This window comes from Mycteria americana, chromosome 15, assembly GCF_035582795.1.
Source record: "Mycteria americana isolate JAX WOST 10 ecotype Jacksonville Zoo and Gardens chromosome 15, USCA_MyAme_1.0, whole genome shotgun sequence".
NCBI classification, from domain to species: Eukaryota; Metazoa; Chordata; class Aves; order Ciconiiformes; family Ciconiidae; genus Mycteria; species Mycteria americana.
Window position 1 is genome coordinate 4,644,870 of NC_134379.1, and position 13,225 is coordinate 4,658,094.

At 51.1% G+C, this 13,225-nt stretch overlaps 1 protein-coding gene across 3 annotated transcripts in view; it reads right to left on the reverse strand.

Annotated features, from left to right (window-relative positions):
• The window catches only part of NXN (nucleoredoxin), a 53,949-nt gene that overhangs the window by 11,749 nt on the left and 28,975 nt on the right, over window positions 1–13,225 (reverse strand). For all 3 annotated transcript variants that reach the window (XM_075518447.1, XM_075518449.1, XM_075518448.1), the window contains exons 2-5: window positions 3,563–3,680; window positions 2,154–2,287; window positions 1,634–1,734; window positions 983–1,089 (exon numbers count right to left, since the gene is read on the reverse strand). In XM_075518447.1, coding sequence (XP_075374562.1) covers window positions 983–1,089; window positions 1,634–1,734; window positions 2,154–2,287; window positions 3,563–3,680 — 460 coding nt within the window. The remainder of the gene's footprint in view (window positions 1–982; window positions 1,090–1,633; window positions 1,735–2,153; window positions 2,288–3,562; window positions 3,681–13,225) is intronic.

Here is a 13,225-nt window from a genome sequence, read left to right on the forward strand (position 1 = left end):
AGAGCTGAGCGATGGCACCTGAGCTCACCCCAGAAGACGTGTTCGGAGAGGACCCCAAGGAGGGATTATTTCTCCTGCCAATCTCCCCAGGCCCTTAGCCACCTTTGGCAACACTCCTCCTCCCCTGCAGATTGCATTGACCCTCTGCCAGCCTGTGCCCACCTCACCGATGCCACATGGAAATAGGTAAGAAACAGGAACGTTGCAGCAAGACCCTTTAACCACAGGGAGAAACTATACGTATGTACATAAGACCTCCTTGCAAGCTAGTCACCTTGCATGTCTCTATGCTGCAGTTTGTCCCCTGCAGGAACAAGGTGCCAGTCCCCAGGAGGGCTGCTGTGAGCTTTTATTGTCTTCGGGATGCTTTGAAGCCACCCAGACAGACAGAGCCTCTCCCCTGCCCCTCCGAGCAGCTGGGGCTGCTGGAATTCTGGCACTGGCACATACAGTAAAGGCGAAGCCATGGTTTACATCAAACACACACTCTTCTGTAATTCATGTCACTAACATAAACCAGATGCCATCTTCCTCAGCCTCTGCAGAGAATGATGGCCTGCCTTTGCGTTACATAAAACAGCAAGAAAATGAAATTTAAACGTTCAAGAAAAAGCAAAATAAATAAATCAGTAATTAGGCAAAAAACATCCAAGCCAAAAACAGCTTCCAAGTTTCCAGGAAGAATTAGGTTGTTTATGGAAGTCCTGTTTCAACTAACAGCCTGCCTGGCAGGTGGTAGGAATGTGAGTTTGTGGAGAGCAGAAACATGAAGCGGCTCTGCCTGGGGCACTGTGCTTTGCTTTGCTGTTTTCTTGTTTTAGTTAAACAAGAGGAGAGCTTACAAATACTCAACAACAAATACTCAACAAAATACTCAAATACTTACAAATACTCAAAAATACTTACAAATACTCAAAATACTTACAAATACTCAACAAAAGGAGCAGAAAGGAGAGCTGTGCATCAGTGCGGCCTTTCCTACCTTGTATGCCATAGAGTCGATTCAGACGCGACCGTCTGGCCTCGTCAGCGTACGGCACAGCTACCCAGGGCATCTCGCTGAAATACTGCTTGAAGGAGTCCTCTGACCTGGGCAAGGAGAACAGGGCATGGGATCCAGCATACAGCCCCTCCACCTGCCAGGCTCTTCTGTCTTCTCATTAAAAACCTGGCCTGCAAAGCCTTTTATCCCTTCTACCAAAGCCCACTGGTAGGGCTACTGGCAGACACAACCCGGGGAGAACTAGACCAAATTTAAAGCCCCCAGTCCCTCGAGAAGGGGTTCGCAGTGCATTTTTTCCCCAATAAAATATTTCAAACTCTCCGGGGCATCTGAATGTCAATCCAGTGACAGCAGCAGCTCAAGCATCCCTCAGACCCATGAGCCACAAAGCAAAATACAGAGCTGCTCCATGGACAGAGCCTGCTCTCAGCCCGCCGATGCCCTTGCTAACTCCCCTTTGCACTTCGCCACTGGGCAGAGCGCAAAGGATGCAGGCAGCCTTTCTGATACCAGAGCCAACCTGCTCTACCCCAAATCAAATTTCCTCCTCAAACCAAACCAGCAATGCTCATAGCTTCCCAGCCTGGGGGCAGCCAGCTCTGCCTGCACAGAGTGTTAGCGCTTCCTTACCTGTCTGCACTAACAAAGAGTATCTCAAACTTCTGGCCCGCCTCCTTGATTTTCCGGTAGGACTCCACCAGGACCCTTGTGAGGCTTCGGCATGGCGGGCACTGCAAAACACAACACAAGCATAAGGATATCGTCTCCTCCCCAGGGCCAGACCCACACCAGCGGGTCCAGATGACCTAGTGACCATGAAAAGACAGATGTGACCTCATCTTTGCTGGAGTGCTGGGCAGCAGCCCTGAACGTGGCTGGGGCTTATGGCCCATAAGTTGCCAACACAACCTCTTCCATTTTTAAAATCTGACCACTCTTCCCCTTCTGAAGGGCCAGCTGAGGATAACAGGCCACTGCAATGCTGCGGCTTCTTCCAGAATGACTAGAGCATCTTAACTGCTTCAACACCAACCAGCCAGAGGTCTTTACCCTGCCACAGAGCTCTTGCTGCAACAAGAGCTGCAGGGGGATCCCCAGAGCACCCTCCCCGAGCTCATTCTAATTGCTCTGCAAAGCGCCTACTACTCACCCAGTGCGCGGAGAAATAGACCCCAACGTGCGAGCCCTCCAGGGCGTTGCTGTCTAGCGTCTGGCCGTTGTTCCTTAGCAGAGGCCCAGCAACAACTTCACTGAAGGGTTTTGGCCCCCAGGGGAACTCCAGACCTGGAGGGGGGGTGGGATGAGGGTGGAAAGAAGACACAAAACAGCAAGATGCACATGCAGCATTTACAGTTTCAAAAAGTTCCACCAAAAAAACCATCCCACCTTCTGCAGAGATTGAGGGAGCTGGGGAAGCCAAGCTCTGCACCGGAGCCAGGGCCACCTCTTTCTCACAGGGAGGCTGCACCCTCGCTCGAGTCGCAGCGCCTACGGGTTTTGTGCCTGGTGAGGCATCTTTCCCTTATCAACAGCGTTTGTTTTAACAACAGAGGGCAAGGTGGCACGTGCTCAGGAATGCAGTATATTTGCCTTATACTGATACTAACCATGTATTTTTATATATATATATACATATATTTATTTATAAAACCTTTTTTATATATATGTAAAAGATGGTCTATATATATTATAAAAAACCCTATACATAAACTAAACTTAGACTAAACCTCTGCATCCTAAAGCAAGCATGTGTGCGTACACACAAACACATGCTCTAAATCATCTGCTGCCAGCTCCCAGAGCAGTCAATCTATGCATTCAGCCAGAGAGGAGGAAACATCACAGATGGCTCAGGCCACAACGTGTACTTGCTGCACAGTTCCTGCCACCTGAATTAAAGACTCAGTCTCTACTGCGCTCAGCATCTACTGCATGAAGATGGGTCGGTAATACGTGTGCACGGACAACCTAGCAGTTGAATGATGGGTCTGCAGAGTCTATGAGTAAGGGCACATGCTTTGCTCGCTTTGTTTTTTGCAGATTGGAAGAAGATGGATTTAACATCAACCCCCAGTACAGTAAACCTCAGAAACGGAGAACAGTAGCATTTTTCTGTTGCATTTGTAAATAACAGGGAATTCATTTATCCTAACAGAGTGTGATGTCAGTGATAAAGTCCCACTCAGTATTTGGGAAGGATTCTGCTCCCAAGGTATGGCAAGTCTGGGCCCTCAGTCTGTCTGTCCATGTGCCTCCATCAGAGCAAAATCCAAACTTAATGTTTCAGTTAGTCTAACTTTTTCCTCATTAGCACTTCAGACAAAAGTCCTGGAGGGGAAATCTTTGTTCTTCTCAACAAGCAAAACCAAAACACAAGATCTGGCAGGAACGACGCAGAAAATTTTGTGCTGAAAATAATACAGTGCCTTGATTAGTTAAGTATGACAATAGTTGTTTCCCTTTTTTTCCCCCACCCCTCTAAGGCAATTAAAAATGAACTGAAATGAAAAGGCAGCCGTGTGCCTGTGTTTCTATGGCACACGGGACTCCAGGTCTCACCTTCTGGGTCATCTCGGATTACCAGGAGGCCGTTCCTGCAAACCACCTTCCCAGTGGAGGCATCGATAAATATCAGGGAAGGAATGTTGGAGACTCTGTACTTGTTCCACAGCTTCAGCTGTAAGAGATGGGGAGGGGAGAGGAGAAAGGTAAACTTGGCAGCGCGAAGAGGAAGATTCTGAGGTGTTAGCATCTTTCAGACCAGAGGTCAGAGCTAAGCATGGAAACAGAGTTGGTGCTTCAGCAACGCATATGAAGGCATGTGAGGGCATCTCCCCAGAGCTGCTGGGCCAACCTGTACCTCCAGCACCCGCAGAGGCATGATCTGTCAAACACCATCCCCTCGGTACCGCAGGCGAGACCAGCATTTGTCTCATGCCTGTTGTGAGCTTGCCCATGAGCGCACATAAAGCCTCATCCTCCTGCTGTATTTGCCTCTTTGCAAGTCAAATGGGGATAATATTTACCATACTTTGAGGTCTTTGTTTAGAAGACATGGTAAGCACAAATACTTTTAATGCCACTGCTCTGAAGCAATTTGTAATACTTCCCTGGCTGCTTCCTCCCCTCCCATTTTAATGCTCATTAAACAAACCAGCAACCCCTGCCAAGAGACAGCCACGCTGAAAACAAGGCTGACACACAGAAACACAATTCTTCTGTAACTGGGGCTTCCCGGGTTTGTTCCCAGGAGCTGATTAACTGGTTTGACATCAGCCTGGGGGCTGCGTAGCCCAGCTCATCTATCCCACGCTGCCAGCCTCGCAGCGGTCCCCGCCGGCTACGGACAGAAGCCATGCAGGCTGCGACAGCCACATTTTGGGCATCCCGGTCTAAGTGTTGCTGTCTGCAACACTGTCATTACAGTTTGCAGCGAGCTCAGCTCTGCACAACACCGGTGACTGAGTGCTCTGGGTGTCACACGGTCCTGGGTTGACATTTCTCAGCATATGCTTCTGGCATAGGATAATTTGAAGCTTAACCCATGTACAGAAGCTTGCTGGGATGGGGAGGAACGAGACGATGACAGCTGCTGGCACGGCCCAGCCTGCAGGTGTGGGCTGGCTGCGGCCAGAGGAGCTGGTCTCCCCGCCATGCATGGAGGAACTGCTGTGATCACCACGTTTACTTACATTTCTCCAAACATTTCAACCTAAACAGCCCAGCAGTGAATTATCAAACTCCTAAACAAAAGCCAAACCATAGCCGAGAGCCAGAGGGGAAGGAAATGAATCACCACCTTCCCCTAAGCTCTGCTCTGCAAAGCGCCTCAGGCTCCGGGTGTTTACAACTCCATCGGGTCTGGAGAATAAAACCCAGCAATGGGAGAAAGGCAGGAGGGGACTGAGAATCCCACCCAGCACCAGCGCGGGTTCGAGCACGAGAGCCAGAGAAACCCCACACAACATGCTGCTGCTTCCACCAGTGTCTCACATGGAAACTGCACTCAGATGCTTTCCCAGAGAAAGAGGCCACAACTCTATGGATCACCGTCCCTGATTTCTGAATACAGGCAATCCCTTTTCCCAAGATGGGAATGACCTGGGGACCAGGCAAACGAGGGCAGGAAAGGGATGCAACATTCAGGCAGAGCAAACCGGATCCCTCGGTTTGCTCACTAGAGATCTACCTGGGGGAGAAAGTCACATCCGCATTCAGGTTTTAATGGCACTGTATTAAATATTTCTTCCAACACCTTTTTACAAAAGATACACCTGAATGAGTGACATGAGCAAGCCTGCTTGCAATGGCATGTTAGCAAAACCCTCTTGGGTCTGAAGGAAAGCGTTAACACTGATCTAGGAAGACTTTACTAACCTCCATCTACTAGGACCCAGAGAAAGGCAACGCTTTGTGTCCTGCCCACCAGCCTTTGATTTCCAATTGACATATTTCTTGGGACAAGCAGACTCATTGATAATGCTGATTCACAAACCAAATGGCCTTGGGCATGAAAAAGGAAAAAGAAATCATACTAGATGCAAACCAGCCCCCTCACAATGAGCGTGTTCAAACCACAGAAGGTAAAATCCACTTCTGTGAAGTTTAAAGGGTGGGGAAAAGCTCTTTATAAGGATCACAGGCATTTAAGAGGGTGTTGCAAACAATGAGGAAATTACAACTAGCAATCGGATCCTTCTCCTTAAGTAGTTCCTTACATTACACTTCATTTTGCCAAGCCCTTTGTATATGGGCAGCACTCCCCTTGGGGCACTACGGCGGGTCGTGGCAGTTTTGCTTGGCTGGGGAAGCGGCAGGGTCTGCACTCCAGAGCCAAGAGGCTGCATCAGCTCACTGTGCTCAGAGGGATGGGGCTGGGACACCTCAGATAAGGGGATAAGACCAAACCAAACCCGCTCTCGCTGGAAGCACTGGAGCAAGCAGTGCATGGCTGGCTCCAAGCAGTCTACGGAGTCCAGCAGCTGGCAGCTCTTGCCAACAACTAGCCCTGGGTCTTCTCAGGACGTGTATGCCATCAGGCCCCACTGGGCCCAAACTGCCTTTGTAGAGACTAGTCTTGGCTGCCCAGACATCTGTGGTACGGATAATCTGCAATCCAGATAATCTGTCCCCAAGAAACAGGGGGTTGCCACTTCTAACTCATCATTGAGGGTCCACAGGAGAATGCCTCAAGCAAGCTTGAAGCTAGGTGTGTGTCGAAAGGGTCAAAGAGCATCAAAAAAGGTCGATGTGACATCTGCTGCTGCTGGGGGAGCGTGTCCATCACCGGGCTCTGAGACTTGAACCCAATGAATGTCATGTCACACTCAGTCACACCTTCGGCAAATGAGAAAAAGCAACCAAAATGGCCAGGTTTTACCTTGCATCTTTGCAAAAGCTGCAAGCATCGTGCAGCTCCCAGACACCCCTACCCAGCCACCCCAGGTCACGCCAAACGTTCAGAGCTTCATACACGCCAAGCAGCACTTACTATGTGCAACGTATGTGCTGCCTGGGTTATCGTTGAAACCCATCATACAACACGGATGAACAAACACGACAATTGCACGTAAGAAGACTGGAACTGGGTTGCCATTTTAAGCCTGGTTATAAAAGGCTTGAATTGCAAATTAATGGTCTCGACTCACTAAATAGATTAATTTCACTGTCTGTATCAGAAAGTACACGAACGTGCTGTTTAAAGCGGGAGCAGTTTGGTTTGATGATTCTCTGTGTGCTAGGAAAGCTGATAGGGAATGAGAAACGCATGCGCTGCAGGATGAGTGCCAGGCTCTTGCACTGTTCCCACCGCCCTGGCCCCTTCAGCCAGGCTTGGCTTTCCAAAGCCTGTCAGACACTTCTGAAGGAAGCCTGATGGCTCCTTTTACTGCAGGTCTTACCTAAAAGAGCAGAACCTTGATAGGAAACAGGTCTGGTTCATTTTAGCTGGGCTTTTTGGATAAGATGGCTCACTATGGGATTCCCACACCACTATTTCACAGCTGAACTGCAGCTTCCAGCAAAGACATCCGATCTCCACCTAAAGCCTCTGAACACCAGGATGACTTAACCTGTCTTGTGGCAAACTATTGCACCGTATAATTTTTCTCAGGGTAAAATGTCGAGGCTTTGCACGTGTGCAGGCTCTGGAAAGGCGATGAGCTCCTCCTTGGTCTTGCTCAGCGTAAACCTGCTTGTTGCGGTCCATGCAGGAAGGGGAGCCGAGGAGAAAAAAAGGCATCCCTTGTACAAGTACCTGCCCAACCGCGCACCTCGCAAAGGATCCTGTGTCGGGCTGGGCGTGGGATGCGGAAAGCAGATTACAACTTGCTCTGAAACCACAGGATGATGGGATGATAGCTCAGGCAGCAGGGCAGAGTGCTGCCTCAGCAACTTTTAAAAGCTGTTTTTCCTGCCGTGAAGAGGATGACATAGAAATAACATACTCCACACTCTGAGGATTTGATCATCCATTTAAAGAGGGGATCTCTGCTCCGCTTCCCAACAGCTGTTGCAAATCTGTGGGATCGAGCCAAAGCTAACACAGATGTGGAAATAATCTACAGACTATTCAGCCCGAAAGCAGCTGATCCTCTCAGAGCGCCCTTCGCTCCTGGTTCAGGCTGGACGCCTGCTAAACTCAATACTCACCCCAAGACGCCCGCTGGAGAAGGACCGAGGAAATACACCCCCTCGCAAGATGCCATACAGGCTGATCAGCTTCACGGAAACCTCTCTGGCTCCTGTGCAGGTGGTTAAGTACAGCAGGCCAGTGGAAAAACCAGAGTCACCAGATTCCTCTGGTAACCTTATCCCTATGCAAAGCATCACCACGCTGTCCTGGAGGACCTGGAAACCGCAGCCCTGGGCTCCCTCTGCAACTCCATCCACGACCAGCCACGAGAGGCTTTAAAACGATCACTTATTATTTGAGGTCTGAGGTGATCCCAAGACGTCAGGCCACGCAGCAGCGCACAGCATCGGTTACAAAGCTGCTCTCCGCACCAGCGGCTGGCTCAGTTATTTCCCCCACTTTGGTGACTGGGAAATGCTTGGCTGAGAGGCACGTTGGAGAGAAGTTTGCAGGCAGCCGCAGTAATTTTTCCAGATAAAGGCGTCAGATGAGCGGTCTCCCCAGCAGCGCACGGCTGTTTCTGCACAGGGCTGGCACCCAGCTGGGGCAGATGAAATCCTCTCCTGCTCTGCAGGTACTGGTGGAGAAGGGATCCCCTACTTCCAACAGCTGCTGGGTGCTATTTTTTGTTGTGCTGATTGATTTATCAGCCCTTGGTCACATTCACTTACTAACATAAATCCTGAGCTGCAGCAGTTAACGCTGGCAAAGATAAAGCACAACTGCTTGCAGTGAAACGAGCCCTGGCTGGTGGGAAAGTGGTCCTCCCACCCTCGTTGGAGGGTGCGTTTCTCCACTGTTGTGTGAACCTGGACCATAAAAGCTCTCACACCTCCATCCTCCATGGGATAGGGAGCTGCCTCCACCTGGGAGACATGGAGGTTTCAGAGGCACCGGCCCATGCCAGCAGCAGGGCAGACATTGCCTCTGCTCATCTTGCCACCCACGCTTCCACCCTGACCAGCAACAGCCAGACAAAGCTGGTTTAAAACCTCAAAAGCAGATCCCTCAGCAATAATGAACATGTTCCCAACGTCGACGGCTGCTGCTTTCTGCTAAATGACATCAAAGCCACTTTTCTTCTAAAAATCCACCCTTGGAGGCAACACTCCCAGGGTCTGGGCAATTCCTCCAGTGAGGCGTTGGAAAGACCCTGCTGTCCAGCAGCCCCATGAGTGCCCGTGCAAGAGCACAGCAGGGTTTCCATTACTGACACGAGCTCTGCCCTTGCCAGTCTCTCGTTCCAGAGCCATAGGCTGAAACATGAAGTCTGTCTGAGGAACTCACAAGCAGCACTCGGGTGGAAAAGCGCCGTTGGTCCAGGGCTACGGGGACCAGCAGAGCCCATTTCCCGGCTCTGCCTCCAGCTCCGCTGCGCAGACCGGCTCCAGGCTGGCGAGACAGCCACAGCCGTCCCCACCGCTCCGCTCCCACAGTCTGGCGCTGCATGGGATCTCTCTATCCTCGCTCGCAGTGTTAAATTGCGGCTTTTACATCGTGCCTTAAAGGGTTTACAAGCACCAGCGGCCACCCAGGCTCTGCAGACAGCAGGCACGGGGCTGCAGAACAGGCTGCTCCCTCGCCCTGTCGATTTAAATCCAGGTCACGCCTGTCCCTGCGATTCAAGCTCAGCTCGAGCGAAGGCTCCTCTTCCAGCCCTCCCTCACCGCTCCTTTCCCTTCGTGCAGAAGGGAACCCCCTTAAACGAAAGGGGATGCAGTGCGGGAATGACACGCAGCCGAATAGTGGGGGAGGCGTCAAGGGCAGATGGTGCACACCAAGGTCTGACCTTGCGACACAGAGGAGACCAAGCGAGGCTTGGGATAAATTAATGTCTATTGTGCTGCTGTTTCTCTCTGAAAGCAAATCAAAATCTAATTACAAAATACAATGGTGAGGGAGACGTCTGCTCTGAGAACATTAATGAGCTGAGGAGGGAGGATTTGGAATTGCAATAAACAAGATTGATGTGAATGGCTGAGACTGACAACGCAGGGCACCGGGGCTGCTGGCACACATGGACCAGTGGACAGCCAGGCTACTGTGTTATCATTCCCTTCCGCCCCCACGCTGCCTATGATGGGAGAAAGCCCAGTTAAAACCAACCTTAGGACCAGTTTGCCCCAGCACTCAGCCCGGCAGCGCCTGCTGCGGATGCTCCCCCCACCAGCCACATTCCAGCAATATGACCCTGTGCGAGCAAAAAATAAACAAATCAAGTCAAAAGTCCTGCTTGTCACCTCCATCCTCTCTTTGCTGTGAGTCCATGGTGGGAGACCAGCACAGCACGGTCTGGCCTGCAGCCACCTGCATTGCCCTGCAGCCGGCGGGGGGGCAGGGGAGACCCTGGCAGGAGCCAGCTTGCAACCCCGGGCTTTTGCTCTTCCCAGCCACGAAACACAACGGCGAAAGCTTTGGAGCCGAAGCGGAAGGAAATCCTCTCCACGGGGTTTTCTGGCAAGGCGGCCACCAGTGGAGGGCTGCTCTTTGTTCCCCCAAGGAGCTCCGCAGCCAAAGCCCCGGGGTGAGGGACCTGGGCCAGCCCAACCTCACGTCCCGGCCCCCTTGCTTCCTCCTGTTTTCTTCCTCTTACCACCCTGGTCGCCCAGCACCGGCACCGTTGCTCTTTGCAATTTCCCGGGCTAAGCCGTCCAACCGACTGCGAGCTGAGCATTTTATTTGAGGGCAAAGTAGCATATGGCTGGCGTGCGCGCCTGGCTCGGAGCACAAGCTGCCTCCTCTCCTCCTGACGCACATGCAGGCTGACAGGCTGGATCCTCCGCAGCCCACATCTGATAGGAAAACATTTAATTTGAGCACAACTGAAGAGCGGTTAACATGATCTACGGAGAGCAAAGCCCCAGGGCCCAGAGCCGACACCAGAGGTGGCCTAGTTGTTTTATACGTGCAAGTTTCAAAGCAGCACTGGGCAGGCAGCTTGATTTGATCCCAGGATCAGGGCGAAGTAGCATTTGTCTAAACATACAGATAACAACGCAGGCAGCAAATCACACAGAGAGGATGCTACAGACAGGCTGGTCTATCAACACTACAAGGACGTCTTTTATAAACCTCTTTTTTTCCAAGTGTTCCTCAAATTGTATTCAAGAGCCTGAAGACGATGCAGAATTTAAGGATGCAGCATTGTATCCAGGACTAGGAAATACACCTCCGTGCATTTCCAGTAATGTTTTTTTTTTTTTCTCCATGTGCATGCCTTGCTTTACCCTTTAAAAGGAGGCTTGCACGTGAGCATCTCAAGATATGTCATAAACATTTTTTCTCCCTGCAGTTCTGCTTTGGTCCAAGCACTCTCCCTTTGCCCCCCGGAGAACAGGGGCACAGGGCTTGCACAAAGATGGGTGCAGAACCCAGAGGGTCTGCCAGCACCTTGAACCCACCTTCTGTTACCTGTTTTCACTGGCATTTTTTCCACATTTTCCTGGTAGGTAAGAAAGACAGCAAGACAAGCACATAAAAAGCAGTGAGGATGGAGGGAGTTAAAGTGTTTGTGGGAAAAATTTAAGACATATGTAGAAGTGTATCATACATGGCCCCTATAAATTACACCCCCAAATGACTAGCACTAAGCAAGAAACAGCTATGTAAACACAAAGGTAATAAGAAAAAATAATAATTTCTCTCTCTCTATGGGGAAGGGATATTTTTCCATCTGTTTATAGGAAAGGCAAGGGGTGGGGTGGCAGCCTGGGACGTTGAATCGAAGTTCAGGGTCTCTCTTGGTCCCCAGTCTCATCTATCATTGGAAGCGGGACAGCTGCCAGAACCGCCGCACATTACAGCCTGGGTTTCCTACCCACCGCCTTTGCTTTTGCTGCTACTGTTCGCTCGAAGGCAGCCGGCATCAAGCGCTGGTAGTAATCTTGAGGTTAAACGCCTTGCAATCCCGGATCATTAAGAAACAAACACCTCTAGAAAGCCTCGAGTTTAGACAGAGTTCCCACCAAACACAAAAGCCTTTTAAAGCTGCAGGGAAATCGGGATTTTTTTTGTTTGTTTAAGGCACACAATGAGGTATTAGTCTGGTTTCTGTTTTGTTTTCAGTGGTTAATCCGAAAGGGAACCTTACACAATCAGACCAACAAAATGCTGGAAAACAATACAGTATTTGTTAGCACTGTAATGCACCCAGGGGAGCGAGGGCTTCAGGATGCCGTAGCGCCAGGAGCTTCACGAGCAGTGATGTCCCCAGGACACACCAGCACCAGGACATCCCCCAGATCAGCAACATTGGAGACCCTTGTAAAACTACCAAGACATCTGCAAATACCTGCTCGTGCCTGCTGCTGATGCACCCACTAGATGGGAAACCTGCTCATTACGCAGCGCCTTTTGAAATGCAATAGCTCATCCATAGCATCACTGCTGACACTTCATTACAGAAACCTCTGCTCAACACAGCACTTGCATCACTGCAAATACTCAGACTATTTAAAAGCAACTACTTTCCTCCAGTTGATCTCAGGAGAGGATGCACTGGTTGGTCTGGCCCTCCCTACAGCCACATCTATCTTGGCGTCTCAGAGCCGACAGCATTGAATCTCAGTCTGGCAGCACTCCTGGTTTGCAACCCAAGGAGGATTTTCATGCAAAGGTTACACAGCTGCAGAGCTAGAAAGGCCATAACCACAGCCCCGGCGCCTGCTCGCAGCCCACGCTGCCAGGGCAGCTCTGTGCTTTGCATGCAAGACAGGCAATGGACTCTGCTCGCAGCTCAGAAGGGCGGCACAGCTTGAGGGATTCACTCCGTAACCACACTCAGGTCAAAATACGCCAGGAGCTAACCAGACCCAGGTGCTCTCAAGCTCCAGCTGGAAAGAGCAATCCCTGCCAGTGACAGCTCAGAGTTATCCCACTCCTCCTCAGCTCCTGGGGTGGAAGGGGGTCCCCGCAGCCCGCGCCGACCCAGCGCAGCTGCGGCGCTTGCAGATTTCTCCTCTGGAGCCATTAAAATTCGTCCTGTGCAAATATCCCACTGCTGAAACTGCTCTGGGCTAAACCACTAATGATGACATGCTCTCAGGGCCTCCATGTCCTCTTAATACAATTCACAAGCACGGCTGAGCCCCAGAGCCACCGTGGCCTGAGCCAGCGCTGGGTACTGTGCAGGGAACACCATCAGACCGACTCATGACACAGGCAGGACAGATGTAATGGGTCAGGTTGCCTGGAAAACGCTCTCCTGCCGAGCACTTCTCTTCCTCCTGCTCCCCAGACCAACACTCACCCCTCTACAGAAAGGCTGCAGGCTGGGAACATAAACCTGCCCAACACCGAGCCACTAATGCCTACACAGGAGAACACCACTGCGAGTCCCACATTTGCAATAATCACCTGCACCCATTAAAAACCCGGAGCAGAACAAAGCTGACCACAGCTCAGATGCACTAACATCTCAAATGCAGCACAAGCCAGCAGGCGGGAGGCTGGAGAAGCCATTTCCCCAACTGCTCCTTTGCAGAGGGGCTTTCCCATCGAGCTGTGCTCCAGCAAAGCCGGCGGCATTAGCTGCGAGGAGGAGGCAGAGGGACAGGGAAATCGGGAGGGCTGGGGGAAGGAGCAGAGAC